Source organism: Oryzias latipes, chromosome 22, assembly GCF_002234675.1.
Source record: "Oryzias latipes chromosome 22, ASM223467v1".
Lineage (NCBI taxonomy): Eukaryota > Metazoa > Chordata > Actinopteri > Beloniformes > Adrianichthyidae > Oryzias > Oryzias latipes.
The window spans coordinates 17627982-17643020 of NC_019880.2; the positions used below are offsets into that span (position 1 = coordinate 17627982).

The 15039-nt window shown below is 36.8% G+C and overlaps 1 protein-coding gene across 5 annotated transcripts in view; it reads left to right on the forward strand.

Annotated features, from left to right (window-relative positions):
* LOC101164267 (apoptosis-stimulating of p53 protein 1) overlaps nucleotides 1-15039 on the forward strand; it is a 139137-nt gene that overhangs the window by 57670 nt on the left and 66428 nt on the right. For all 5 annotated transcript variants that reach the window (XM_023951409.1, XM_023951407.1, XM_023951408.1 and 2 more), the window contains 6 exons: nucleotides 6-43; nucleotides 124-494; nucleotides 583-720; nucleotides 2259-2392; nucleotides 2690-2856; nucleotides 2984-3183. In XM_023951409.1, coding sequence (XP_023807177.1) covers nucleotides 6-43; nucleotides 124-494; nucleotides 583-720; nucleotides 2259-2392; nucleotides 2690-2856; nucleotides 2984-3183 — 1048 coding nt within the window. The remainder of the gene's footprint in view (nucleotides 1-5; nucleotides 44-123; nucleotides 495-582; nucleotides 721-2258; nucleotides 2393-2689; nucleotides 2857-2983; nucleotides 3184-15039) is intronic.

A 15039-nucleotide genomic window follows, 5' to 3' on the forward strand; every position in this document is an offset into this window, starting at 1 on the left:
TGTAGATTCAACACATTAGCTGGAGGCATGGAGGGAGTTTCAGGTAAGAGACTTATAGATGTTCATGTGGTTTCAGTAAGTTAAATCAAAACAAAAAAACTAAAGTTTCCTCTTCTGTTGCAGGCAACACTTTCTACCAGCCTGACAGTCTTTTAGGAGAAACCGACATCATCCATTCAGCCAATGGAAACGCAGATCCTGGTGACAAGCATGTTAGCGTTGCGGCCGTTGAGGCCAAAGGTCAAAAAGTGAACCTGGAGTCCCGCCGCTCGTCTCCTCCTTTATCTACTCCAGAAGCATCCAAAGAGGTGGCGGCAGCAGCAGAGAGCAGCAACAGCCAGGTCTCTTCATCTCAACCTATCAGCACAGGTCCTGCACCTACAAAGCTGGAAGATCAGAACAACAACGACCAAAGAGGATCCAGTCCTGGTCACAGTTCAGAAAGACACAAGCCCCCCTCTCCACTGCCTCCTGCCCCTCCCTCACTGCCCAAGGTACATGACTTAAAGCCCCAGAAGCAAACCAAATTACCTTTTTTGGAAGAAAGATGGAAAGATGTTTTCATTCCGGTTTTTCCTGCAGACAAAGCGAAGCAACCTGAAGAAGCCTTCATCAGAGCGGACGGGACACAGTCTGAGGGTGAAGTTCAACCCTCTGGCTCTGCTGCTGGATGCTTCCCTAGAGGGAGAGTTTGATCTGGTGCAGAGGATCATCTATGAGGTGAAGAATACCAGCATCTTCCTCTTTAGAATGGATCCTCTTTGTTAAAAGATTTAAATAACCTTTGTAAATTCAAAAATCAATATTAGGATTTGGATCAGGATCTGGAGCAGCAAAACATATTTTTATGAACAAAAACACAAAGTAGTTTTACCTAAGAACCAATTTGTTAGATAGAGGAGTTGAAAAACATTCCTGATTGTTGAAGTCAAAACACAATTGTTTTGGCCTGAGATGCCTTACAGGTAAGCTAGGAAAATATATTGGTGACATCACCAAGTATGAATGAAGAGTGAATGAATAATGGGCACATTGTAAGCGCTTTGAGCGTCTGGGAAAGTGCAGATAAATCCAATCCATTATTATTATTATCATTATTATTACAAAACACAAAAAATATTTAACATGCATCTTCTTTAAGTGCAATAGAAGACATTTAAAAAGGGAATTAACTAAAGAATTGAGAAAAGGCCCATAAACCAACATCTTTGTAAAAGTAGACCTGCTCAGAAATTAATTGCATCACCTATCTTATTGTAAAAAGTAGTGGGCCATGTGTAGCGCCTTGAGGGACGCCACATGTCCCTAGAAAGGGAATTTTTTTATCGTCATGCTCAGGAGTCACCAACAAATTAATGTCATTTGTCAATGCTTTTAAAGCCTATATCACAAAAAATGTATGTTTTTAAGAGCTATCATTTCCACACACAAAATTTTTACCGTCTTTTTCAGACTAAGTTGCTCCAGAGCATTGGTCGTAGCAGCCCAAAAATGCATAATGAAGAAGAAAAATAGCATATATAAGTCACACTTGGGAGAAATGCATTAAACAAAATACAGGAATGAGAACAGATATTTAATCATGAAAGGCAAATGGTAATAAGGGAATAGCCCTAACCGCTACATGTACTCTGAAAAACACGGTAACCCTTTAACACCGAGCTTTAGTTCCAGGGTTTACATTCTGTCGACGACCATAACTCTTTAATCGTTTATACAATTAACATAATTCAAGCAGATTCTGAAGCGTAGAAAAGCGTCTTTGCGCTGAAATGCAACACTTTACAGCAGTGAAGTGCTTCAACGGAGATGAGTTGATTCTGTTGCGGATTAAAGCGTTGTAATGTCAAGTTCTGCATAATGCCACAAAGCCACTTTTCTCTTCAGAATCAGCTGATTCGTGTTGTTTGCGTAAACTGTCGAAGAGTTACAGTAGGTCAAGGAGCGTGGGTTATTTAGATGTCACGGTGCCATCTTCTGTGTTAAATAAAAGCTTAACAATTAAAAACTTGTTTTTGAAACGTTTGGGCTGTGATTTAGAAGTTTTTTTTAGTAAAACATACACACTATTTTGTTATGTAACCACAATGCCAGTGCAGTGCACCCACGTGCAGCATGTTTTTTTTACCACTTTCATAATACAAGATGAAATCATGGGACTTTTGTTGTATTTTCTTTCAAATGAATCAGCAGCAGTAATTTTATGCCAGTATGTTTCATTTCTTACACTGTTTTTTGAATTATTCCTCCATTATAAGGTGGAAAATCCCAGCATGCCCAACGATGAAGGCATTACTCCTCTTCACAACGCTGTCTGCGCTGGTCATCACCACATTGTGAAGTTCCTGCTGGACTTTGGAGTCAACGTAAACGCAGCAGACAGTGACGGATGGTCAGTTCCCCCATTCAGCCATGAAATCAGACAGTAAGATGAATGTGCGGCTGCTGAAGGGCTCAGAGAGTGTGAGTCATGAACAGTGTGTGGAAGCGATGCTGGAGCTCAGCACAGAGGCAGCCGTGACAAAAACAAATGACTTTGTTTTTGACTCCAGTAACACAAGAAAAGCAGGGATCCCTGCGGTTGATGTGATTGAATAAGGGATGCATCTATTATGAACACGTTTGTTCTCTGAAATGAAGCATCTTTCTTGATCCCTACTGTCCTACTGTCATCCCTCACTTCCTGCAGGACCCCTCTTCACTGCGCAGCCTCGTGTAACAGCGTTCACCTCTGCAAGATGCTGGTGGAGTCCGGAGCGGCCATTTTCGCCACAACAATCAGTGACGTGGAAACTGCAGCAGACAAATGTGAAGAAATGGAGGAGGGCTACACTCAGTGTTCTCAGTTCCTGTATGGTAGGTAGCACCACACAATTTAGGAGATAACTTAAAGGGATTTAAGTGGCACCGACAGAAAGAGATGTTTATATTGTAATTTATAGAAAAAGATACCATTTTCCCATGAGAGGTCTGTCCCTCACAGGTGTGCAGGAGAAGTTGGGTGTGATGAACAAAGGCTTGGTGTATGCGCTGTGGGACTACGCTGCCCAGGAGGCCGACGAGCTCTCCTTCAGCGAGGGCGATGCCATCACTGTGCTGCGTCGCCGTGACGACACCGAAACAGACTGGTGGTGGGCGCGACTGAACGACCGCGAGGGATACATTCCCAGAAACCTCCTGGGGGTGAGAACGCTACTGATTTGCTTAAGGAAACAAATGTGGAGGCTTTTCATCCACACGGCACACGTTAGGAGGGAAAGTCACAAAAAGAAAATGAGGAACGAGAAAAAAGCTTATTAATAACTATTTGGCACTTGTAGTGTCAAACAACAGACACACCAGGCATGAGAGGCCCATTAAACACAGATTCTTTAATGCAAATTCAGCCCAAGGTGTTGACTCTTCTTCTTCTTTTTCTGTTTCTACTGTTTCTACATGTTACCAGAGCATGTCTGCCACCTACAGGTGGAAGAGGTTTGGTGTGGAATGTGGAAGCCATGCAAATCTGGCATATCTTGCTCCAGGCTTTGGCTTTCACAGCTCTATTGTGATATATGAAACTTGACTTTGTGTCAAATCCTTCCAGCCAGGCACAAACCTCACATTTCTCCTTCATAATTAAGTTACAAACAATTTTAAACAAGGCCCTTTTTCATTGGAAGTGGCCGCTTGAGCCCACGTTGCCAATTTCTGAAAACATTCCTTTATTGGTTGAATGCTGTAAAGCATTCAACCCTTTGTTTTCCTGTTTCTCTTTATTTGGTTGAATGCTGTAAAGCATTCAACCCCTTTGTTTTCCTGTTTCTCTTTATTTATTATTGGTTGAATGCTGTAAAGCATTCAACCCTTTGTTTTCCTGTTTCTCTTTATTTATTATTGGTTGAATGCTGTAAAGCATTCAACCCTTTGTTTTCCTGTTTCTCTTTAATTATTGGTTGAATGCTGTAAAGCATTCAACCCTTTGTTTTTCTGTTTCTCTTTATTGGTTGAATGCTATAAAGCATTCAACCCTTTGTTTTCCTGTTTCTCTTTATTTATTATTATTATTATTTATACTATCTTCCGCCGTTTTTTGACACTTAACTACTTCTACAGTTTTTAACCGATTTTTACCATTCAACTTTTAAAATGTTCAGCTCTTTCAGCTTATTATTGGTATGACTTTTGGTTTTTCAAATCCTTTTACTTTTAAAGATATTCCAGTTTTTCCGGGAATTTTTGCCCTATTAAAATGCATTGGGAAGTTATGGTGCCCGAGGCGCCCGGTTCGACACCCGGTTCGGACGCTTCAAAATTTTCTTCCAACCAACTTTTAAAATGTTCAACTCTTTCAACTTATTACAGTTATTACTTTTGGTCATTCAAATCATTGAACTTTTTAAGATATTCCAGGATTTTCCAGGATTTTTTGCTCCATTAAAATACATAGAGAATCCTTGTGCTAAACTTCTTTTACAGGTTTTTACTTACTTTAACCATTGTATGAAACAGTTCAGCTCATTCCTTTCCTTCAAATCTTCAAATTTTCATTAATTCAGCCATTTTTTCAATAATTTCAGGCCTTGTTTAACTCCTTTTACAATTTTTTTACCTCCAAAATTTTTTTTACCACCACTTTTGGTCCTTCAAATCCTTCGACATTTCAAAAGTGAAGGCTCATGGGAAAGTGTTGATTCCCAAACCACGAGTTAGGTGGCTGTTACGAGAAGTGACTATGATGTTTTTGCACCACATAAATTAGTGGTTTAATGAAAATATAATGCTGTATCATTCAGCTAGCTAGCTGATGATCAATATATCTCTCCATTATACATGGCTGTGTGTGCAAAACCGCATGGCACATGCATAGCTGAGAGAATTGGTCTTGATGCTTTGCATTTGTCAAAATGTGTCCTGCTGCAGGACGTGGCTCCACTTTTACTGTCAAATGATTAGTGCTTTGGATTACAACATCAAGGTTTGAAGTCATTATGGGATGGAGACTGTTTGGCAGGCTTTTTATGTTTTTCAAATCTGAAGCCTTTGTTTCTTTAAACGAATATAACTTCAACATACTTGTAGCTAGAGACACCGTTCAAACATTGAAATGATCACAAGGCTTTGGACTATTAAATACGTTTAGAAATTATTATGGGATGTCGACACAACCTAATGTTGGTTGCCTTTTTATGACAAAATCTGAAGCAAATTTTTGCTCCATTAAATTACATAGGGAATTCTTGTGCTTAACCTCTTTTACAGGTTTTCACCTATTTTAACCATTTTACTTTTAAAATGTTCAGCTCTGTTCAGCCATTTCTTTTACAAATTAAGCTTTCTTTCAGCAATACAGCATTCAACCCTGCATTTTCTTCTGGAAATGCAGCTCCTTCTAGTTGGTTGAATGCTGTAAAGCATTCAACCCTTTGTTTTTCTGTTTCTCTTTATTGGTTGAATGCTGTAAAGCATTCAACCCTTTGTTTTTCTGTTTCTCTTTATTGGTTGAATGCTGTAAAGCATTCAACCCTTTGTTTTCCTGTTTCTCTTTATTGGTTGAATGCTGTAAAGCATTCAACCCTTTGTTTTCCTGTTTCTCTTTATTTATTATAGTATCTTCCGCCGTTTTTTGGCGTTTAACTACTTCTACAATTTTTTACCTATTTTAACCATTCTACTATTAAAATGTTCATCTCTTTCATCTTATTTCTGCTATGACTTTTGGTTTTTCAAATCCTTTTACTTTTTAAGATATTCCAGGTTTTCCGGGAATTTTTGCTCCATTGAAATACATGGAGAATTTTTCGTTCAGAAGTTCACAGTTAAACTCCTTCTACAATTTTTCACCTATTTTAACCGTTCGACTATGAAAATGTTCAGCTCTTTCATCTTATTCTAGCTATGACATTTTGGTCCTTCAAATCTTTGAACTTTTCCAGATATTCCGGGATATTCCCAGATTTTCCAATCTTTTTGCTCCATTGGCCACACCTTTGCTTCTTTAAACAATTGTAACTTAAACATTCTTTTGGCTAGAGACACCGTTCAAATATTGAAATGTTCACAAGGTTTTGGACTTCAACATAAGGTTCAAAATTATTATGGGATGGCAACACCACCTACAGTTTGGCGGCCATTTTGTGCCAAAATGTGAGGCAATTTTAAACTTCTTCAAACTTTCACCTATTTTTACCATTATACTATTACAATGTTCAACCCTTTCATCTTATTCCTTTCAGCTATGACTTTTGGTCCTTCAAATCTTTGAACTTTTCCAGATATTCCTGGATATTCCCAGATTTTCCAATGTTTTTGCTCCATTGGCCACACCTTTGCTTCTTTAAACAATTGTAACTTTAACATTCTTTTGGCTAGAGACACCGTTCAAATATTGAAATGTTCACAAGGTTTTGGACTTCAACATAAGGTTTAAAATTATTATGGGATGGCAACAACACCTACAGTTTGGCGGCCATTTTGTGCCAAAATGTGAGGCAATTTTAAACTTCTTCAAACTTTCACCTATTTTTACCATTATACTATTACAATGTTCAACCTTTTCATCTTATTCCTTTCAGCTATGACTTTTGGTCCTTCAAATCTTTGAACTTTTCCAGATATTTCCGGATATTCCCAGATTTTCCAATGTTTTTGCTCCATTGGCCACACCTTTGCTTCTTTAAACAATTGTAACTTTAACATTCTTTTGGCTAGAGACACCGTTCAAATATTGAAATGTTCACAAGGTTTTGGACTTCAACATAAAGTTAAAAATTATTATGGGATGGCAACACCACCTACAGTTTGGCGGCCATTTTGTGCCAAAATGTGAGGCAATTTTAAACTTCTTCAAACTTTCACGTATTTTAATCCTTCTACTATTACAATGTTCAACCCTTTCAGCTTATTCCTTTCAGCTACAACTTTTAGTCTTTCAAATCTTTGAACTTTTCAAGATATTCCAAGATTTTCCAGGATTTTCCAAGATTTTTGCTTCATTTAAATACATGGAGAATCCTTGAAAACCTTTGTTGCTTTCAAGCATTATAACTTTAACAAGCTTTCAGCTAGAGGCACCGTTCAAACATTGAAATGCTCAAAAGGCTTTGGACTTCAACATACGTTTTGAAATTATTATGGGATGGCAACACAACCTACTGTTTGGTGGGCATTTTTTGACAAAATCTGAAGCAAATGTTGCAATAAACTTCATCCATGGCTGGAACTGAACATATTGAAATTCACTGGATCTGGACATATAAGGAATGTGGGCGTGGTTAGCAAACAAAGCTCGTTGCTACGGACGTCCAAAAGTTTACTTTTTCCGATTCATCTGAAACCGACGTTGATTCGTTCCTCATCTCCAGGCGACCCAAACATAAAATGGTTGCTATGGAGATAAAATCAATAGAAAAGCCGCCATTTTGAAAAGAGTGGATTTTCTATCAACTTAGAACATGTAGCTTTTACCAATATAATACTCTCAAACAACGTGTTTTTTGGAGTCAGTTGATGATGCTGATTCCAATGCTAGTACTTTTAGCCATTTTAGCAACATCTTCAAATTTTCAACAATTCAGCCCTTTTTTCAACAATTTCAGCTTTCATGCTTAAGTCCTACAAATTTTGACCTATTTCAGCCATTCTACTATTACAATGTTCAACTTTTTCTGCTTATTCCTGCTAGGACTTTTGCACCTTTAACTTTTCATGGTTCTTCCAGTACAGTTCAGCCATTTCTTCAGCTAATTCAGCTTTCATTCAGCAGTACAGCATTCAACCCTGCATTTTCTTCTGGAAATGCAGCTCCTTCTAGTTTATTATTATCGTATCTTATAGTATCTTCCGCCGTTTTTTGGCGTTTAACTACTTCTACAATTTTTAACCTATTTTAACCATTCTACTATTAAAATGTTCATCTCTTTCATCTTATTTCTGCTATGACTTTTGGTTTTTCAAATCCTTTTACTTTTTAAGATATTCCAGGTTTTCCGGGAATTTTTGCTCCATTGAAATACATGGAGAATTTTTCGTTCAGAAGTTCACAGTTAAACTCCTTCTACAATTTTTCACCTATTTTAACCGTTCTACTATGAAAATGTTCAGCTCTTTCATCTTATTCTAGCTATGACATTTTGGTCCTTCAAATCCTTGAACTTTTCCAGATATTCCCGGATATTCCCAGATTTTCCAATGTTTTTGCTCCATTGGCCACACCTTTGCTTCTTTAAACAATTGTAACTTTAACATTCTTTTGGCTAGAGACACCGTTCAAATATTGAAATGTTCACAAGGTTTTGGACTTCAACATAAGGCTCAAAATTATTATGGGATGGCAACACCACCTACAGTTTGGCGGCCATTTTGTGCCAAAATGTGAGGCAATTTTAAACTTCTTCAAACTTTCACCTGTTTTTACCATTCTACTATTACAATGTTCAACCTTTCCAGCTTATTCCTTTCAGCTATGACATTTGGTCCTTCAAATCCTTGAACTTTTCCAGATATTCCCGGATATTCCCAGATTTTCCAATCTTTTTGCTCCATTGGCCACACCTTTGCTTCTTTAAACAATTGTAACTTTAACATTCTTTTGGCTAAAGACACCGTTCAAATATTGAAATGTTCACAAGGTTTTGGACTTCAACATAAGGTTTAAAAATTATTATGGGATGGCAACACCACCTACAGTTTGGCGGCCATTTTGTGCCAAAATGTGAGGCAATTTTAAACTTCTTCAAACTTTCACCTATTTTTACCATTCTACTATTACAATGTTCAACCTTTCCAGCTTATTCCTTTCAGCTATGACTTTTGGTCCTTCAAATCCTTGAACTTTTCCAGATATTCCCGGATATTCCCAGATTTTCCAATCTTTTTGCTCCATTGGCCACACCTTTGCTTCTTTAAACAATTGTAACTTTAACATTCTTTTGGCTAGAGACACCGTTCAAATATTGAAATGTTCACAAGGTTTTGGACTTCAACATAAGGTTTAAAAATTATTATGGGATGGCAACACCACCTACAGTTTGGCGGCCATTTGGGCCAAAATGTGAGGCAATTTTAAACTTCTTCAAACTTTCACCTATTTTTACCATTCTACTATTACAATGTTCAACCCTTTCATCTTATTCCTTTCAGCTATGACTTTTGGTCCTTCAAATCTTTGAACTTTTCCAGATATTCCCGGATATTCCCAGATTTTCCAATGTTTTTGCTCCATTGGCCACACCTTTGCTTCTTTAAACAATTGTAACTTTAACATTCTTTTGGCTAGAGACACCGTTCAAATATTGAAATGTTCACAAGGTTTTGGACTTCAACATAAGGTTTAAAAATTATTATGGGATGGCAACACCACCTACAGTTTGGCGGCCATTTGGGCCAAAATGTGAGGCAATTTTAAACTTCTTCAAACTTTCACCTATTTTTACCATTCTACTATTACAATGTTCAACCCTTTCATCTTATTCCTTTCAGCTATGACTTTTGGTCCTTCAAATCTTTGAACTTTTCCAGATATTCCCGGATATTCCCAGATTTTCCAATGTTTTTGCTCCATTGGCCACACCTTTGCTTCTTTAAACAATTGTAACTTTAACATTCTTTTGGCTAGAGACACCGTTCAAATATTGAAATGTTCACAAGGTTTTGGACTTCAACATAAGGTTCAAAATTATTATGGGATGGCAACACCACCTACAGTTTGGCGGCCATTTTGTGCCAAAATGTGAGGCAATTTTAAACTTCTTCAAACTTTCACGTATTTTAATCCTTCTACTATTACAATGTTCAACCCTTTCAGCTTATTCCTTTCAGCTACGACTTTTAGTCTTTCAAATCTTTGAACTTTTCAAGATATTCCAAGATTTTCCAGGGTTTTCCAAGATTTTTGCTTCATTTAAATACATGGAGAATCCTTGAAAACCTTTGTTGCTTTCAAGCATTATAACTTTAACAAGCTTTCAGCTAGAGGCACCGTTCAAACATTGAAATGCTCACAAGGCTTTGGACTTCAACATACGTTTTGAAATTATTTTGGGATGGCAACACAACCTACTGTTTGGTGGCCATTTTTTGACAAAATCTGAAGCAAATATTGCAATAAACTTCATCCATGGCTGGAACTGAACATATTGAAATTCACTGGATCTGGACATATAAGGAATGTGGGCGTGGTTAGCAAACAAACTTCGTTGCTAAGGACGTCCAAAGGTTTACTTTTTCCGATTTGTCTGAAACTGACGTCGATTTGTTCGTCATCCCATGCCGCCCCAAACGTAAAATGGTTGCTATGGAGATAAAATTAATAGAAAAGCCGCCATTTTGAAAAAAGTGGATTTTCTGTCAACTTATAACATGTAGCTTTTACTAATATGATTCTCTCAAACAATGTGTTTTTTGGATTCAGTTGATGATGCTGATTACAATGCTAGTACTTTTAGCCATTTTAGCAACTTCTTCAAATTTTCAACACTTCAGCCATTTTTTCAACAATTTCAGCTTTAATGCTTAAGTCCTACAAATTTTGACCTATTTCAGCCATTCTACTATTACAATGTTCAACTTTTTCATCTTATTCCTGCTAGGACTTTTGCACATTTAACTTTTCAAGGTTTTCCCAGTACAGTTAAGCCATTTCTTCAGCTAATTCAGCTTTCATTCAGCAGTACAGCATTCAACCCTGCATTTTCTTCTGGAAATGCAGCTCCTTCTAGTTGGTTGAATGCTGTAAAGCATTCAACCCTTTGTTTTTCTGTTTCTCTTTATTTATTATAGTATCTTCCGCCGTTTTTTGGCGTTTAACTCCTTCTACAATTTTTAACCGATTTTAACCATTCAACTTTTAAAATGTTCAGCTCTTTCATCTTATTTCTGCTATGACTTTTGGTTTTTCAAATCCTTTTACTTTTTAAGATATTCCAGGTTTTCCGGGAATTTTTGTTCCATTGAAATACATGGAGAATTTTTCGTTCAGAAGTTCACAGTTAAACTCCTTCTACAATTTTTCACCTATTTTAACCGTTCGACTATGAAAATGTTCAGCTCTTTCATCTTATTCTAGCTATGACATTTTGGTCCTTCAAATCTTTGAACTTTTCCAGATATTCCCGGATATTCCCAGATTTTCCAATGTTTTTGCTCCATTGGCCACACCTTTGCTTCTTTAAGCAATTGTAACTTTAACATTCTTTTGGCTAGAGACACCGTTCAAATATTGAAATGTTCACAAGGTTTTGGACTTCAACATAAGGTTCAAAATTATTATGGGATGGCAACACCACCTACAGTTTGGCGGCCATTTTGTGCCAAAATGTGAGGCAATTTTAAACTTCTTCAAACTTTCACGTATTTTAATCCTTCTACTATTACAATGTTCAACCCTTTCAGCTTATTCCTTTCAGCTATGACTTTTGGTCCTTCAAATCATTGAACTTTTCCAGATATTCCCGGATATTCCCAGATTTTCCAATCTTTTTGCTCCATTGGCCACACCTTTGCTTCTTTAAACAATTGTAACTTTAACATTCTTTTGGCTAGAGACACCGTTCAAATATTGAAATGTTCACAAGGTTTTGAACTTCAACATAAGGTTTAAAAATTATTATGGGATGGCAACACCACCTACAGTTTGGCGGCCATTTTGTGCCAAAATGTGAGGCAATTTTAAACTTCTTCAAACTTTCACCTATTTTTACCATTCTACTATTACAATGTTCAACCCTTTCAGCTTATTCCTTTCAGCTATGACTTTTGGTCCTTCAAATCTTTGAACTTTTCCAGATATTCCCGGATATTCCCAGATTTTCCAATGTTTTTGCTCCATTGGCCACACCTTTGCTTCTTTAAACAATTGTAACTTTAACATTCTTTTGGCCAGAGACACCGTTCAAATATTGAAATGTTCACAATGTTTTGGACTTCAACATAAGGTTCAAAATTATTATGGGATGGCAACACCACCTACAGTTTGGCAGCCATTTTGTGCCAAAATGTGAGGCAATTTTAAACTTCTTCAAACTTTCACGTATTTTAATCCTTCTACTATTACAATGTTCAACCCTTTCAGCTTATTCCTTTCAGCTACGACTTTTAGTCTTTCAAATCTTTGAACTTTTCAAGATATTCCAAGATTTTCCAGGATTTTCCAAGATTTTTGCTTCATTTAAATACATGGAGAATCCTTGAAAACCTTTGTTGCTTTCAAGCATTATAACTTTAACATGCTTTCAGCTAGAGGCACCGTTCAAACATTGAAATGCTCACAAGGCTTTGGACTTCAACATACGTTTTGAAATTATTATGGGATGGCAACACAACCTACTGTTTGGTGGGCATTTTTTGACAAAATCTGAAGCAAATGTTGCAATAAATTTCATCCATGGCTGGAACTGAACATATTGAAATTCACTGGATCTGGACATATAAGGAATGTGGGCGTGGTTAGCAAACAAAGCTCGTTGCTAAGGACGTCCAAAAATTTACTTTTTCCGATTCATCTGAAACCGACGTGGATTTGTTCCTCATCTCCAGGCGACCCAAACATAAAATGGTTGCTATGGAGATAAAATCAATAAAAAAGCCGCCATTTTGAAAAGAGTGGATTTTCTATCAACTTAGAACATGTAGCTTTTACCAATATAATACTCTCAAACAACGTGTTTTTTGGAGTCAGTTGATGATGCTGATTCCAATGCTAGTACTTTTAGCCATTTTAGCAACATCTTCAAATTTTCAACAATTCAGCCATTTTTTCAACAATTTCAGCTTTCATGCTTAAGTCCTACAAATTTTGACCTATTTCAGCCATTCTACTATTACAATGTTCAACTTTTTCAGCTTATTCCTGCTAGGACTTTTGCACCTTTAACTTTTCATGGTTCTTCCAGTACAGTTCAGCCATTTCTTCAGCTAATTCAGCTTTCATTCAGCACTACAGCATTCAACCCTGCATTTTCTTCTGGAAATGCAGCTCCTTCTAGTTTATTATAGTATCTTCCGCCGTTTTTTGGCGTTTAACTCCTTCTACAATTTTTAACCGATTTTAACCATTCAACTTTTAAAATGTTCAGCTCTTTCATCTTATTTCTGCTATGACTTTTGGTTTTTCAAATCCTTTTACTTTTTAAGATATTCCAGGTTTTCCGGGAATTTTTGCTCCATTGAAATACATGGAGAATTTTTCGTTCAGAAGTTCACAGTTAAACTCCTTCTACAATTTTTCACCTATTTTAACCGTTCGACTATGAAAATGTTCAGCTCTTTCATCTTATTCTAGCTATGACATTTTGGTCCTTCAAATCTTTGAACTTTTCCAGATATTCCCGGATATTCCCAGATTTTCCAATGTTTTTGCTCCATTGGCCACACCTTTGCTTCTTTAAACAATTGTAACTTTAACATTCTTTTGGCTAGAGACACCGTTCAAATATTGAAATGTTCACAAGGTTTTGGACTTCAACATAAGGTTCAAAATTATTATGGGATGGCAACACCACCTACAGTTTGGCGGCCATTTTGTGCCAAAATGTGAGGCAATTTTAAACTTCTTCAAACTTTCACCTATTTTTACCATTCTACTATTACAATGTTCAACCCTTTCATCTTATTCCTTTCAGCTATGACTTTTGGTCCTTCAAATCTTTGAACTTTTCCAGATATTCCCGGATATTCCCAGATTTTCCAATGTTTTTGCTCCATTGGCCACACCTTTGCTTCTTTAAACAATTGTAACTTTAACATTCTTTTGGCCAGAGACACCGTTCAAATATTGAAATGTTCACAAGGTTTTGGACTTTAACATAAGGTTCAAAATTATTATGGGATGGCAACACCACCTACAGTTTGGCGCCATTTTGTGCCAAAATGTGAGGCAATTTTAAACTTCTTCAAACTTTCACGTATTTTAATCCTTCTACTATTACAATGTTCAACCCTTTCAGCTTATTCCTTTCAGCTACGACTTTTAGTCTTTCAAATCTTTGAACTTTTCAAGATATTCCAAGATTTTCCAGGATTTTCCAAGATTTTTGCTTCATTTAAATACATGGAGAATCCTTGAAAACCTTTGTTGCTTTCAAGCATTATAACTTTAACATGCTTTCAGCTAGAGGCACCGTTCAAACATTGAAATGCTCACAAGGCTTTGGACTTCAACATACGTTTTGAAATTATTATGGGATGGCAACACAACCTACTGTTTGGTGGGCATTTTTTGACAAAATCTGAAGCAAATGTTGCAATAAATTTCATCCATGGCTGGAACTGAACATATTGAAATTCACTGGATCTGGACATATAAGGAATGTGGGCGTGGTTAGCAAACAAAGCTCGTTGCTAAGGACGTCCAAAAGTTTACTTTTTCCGATTCATCTGAAACCGACGTGGATTTGTTCCTCATCTCCAGGCGACCCAAACATAAAATGGTTGCTATGGAGATAAAATCAATAGAAAAGCCGCCATTTTGAAAAGAGTGGATTTTCTATCAACTTAGAACATGTAGCTTTTACCAATATAATACTCTCAAACAACGTGTTTTTTGGAGTCAGTTGATGATGCTGATTCCAATGCTAGTACTTTTAGCCATTTTAGCAACATCTTCAAATTTTCAACAATTCAGCCATTTTTTCAACAATTTCAGCTTTCATGCTTAAGTCCTACAAATTTTGACCTATTTCAGCCATTCTACTATTACAATGTTCAACTTTTTCAGCTTATTCCTGCTAGGACTTTTGCACCTTTAACTTTTCATGGTTCTTCCAGTACAGTTCAGCCATTTCTTCAGCTAATTCAGCTTTCATTCAGCAGTACAGCATTCAACCCTGCATTTTCTTCTGGAAATGCAGCTCCTTCTAGTTGGTTGAATGCCTGTAAAGCATTCAACCCTTTGTTTTTCTGTTTTCTCTTTATTGGTTGAATGCTGTAAAGCATTCAACCCTTTGTTTTCCTGTTTCTCTTTATTTATTATTATTATTATAGTATCCTTCCGCCGTTTTTTTGGCGTTTAACTACTTCTACAATTTTTAACCTATTTTAACCATTCTAACTTTTAAAATGTTT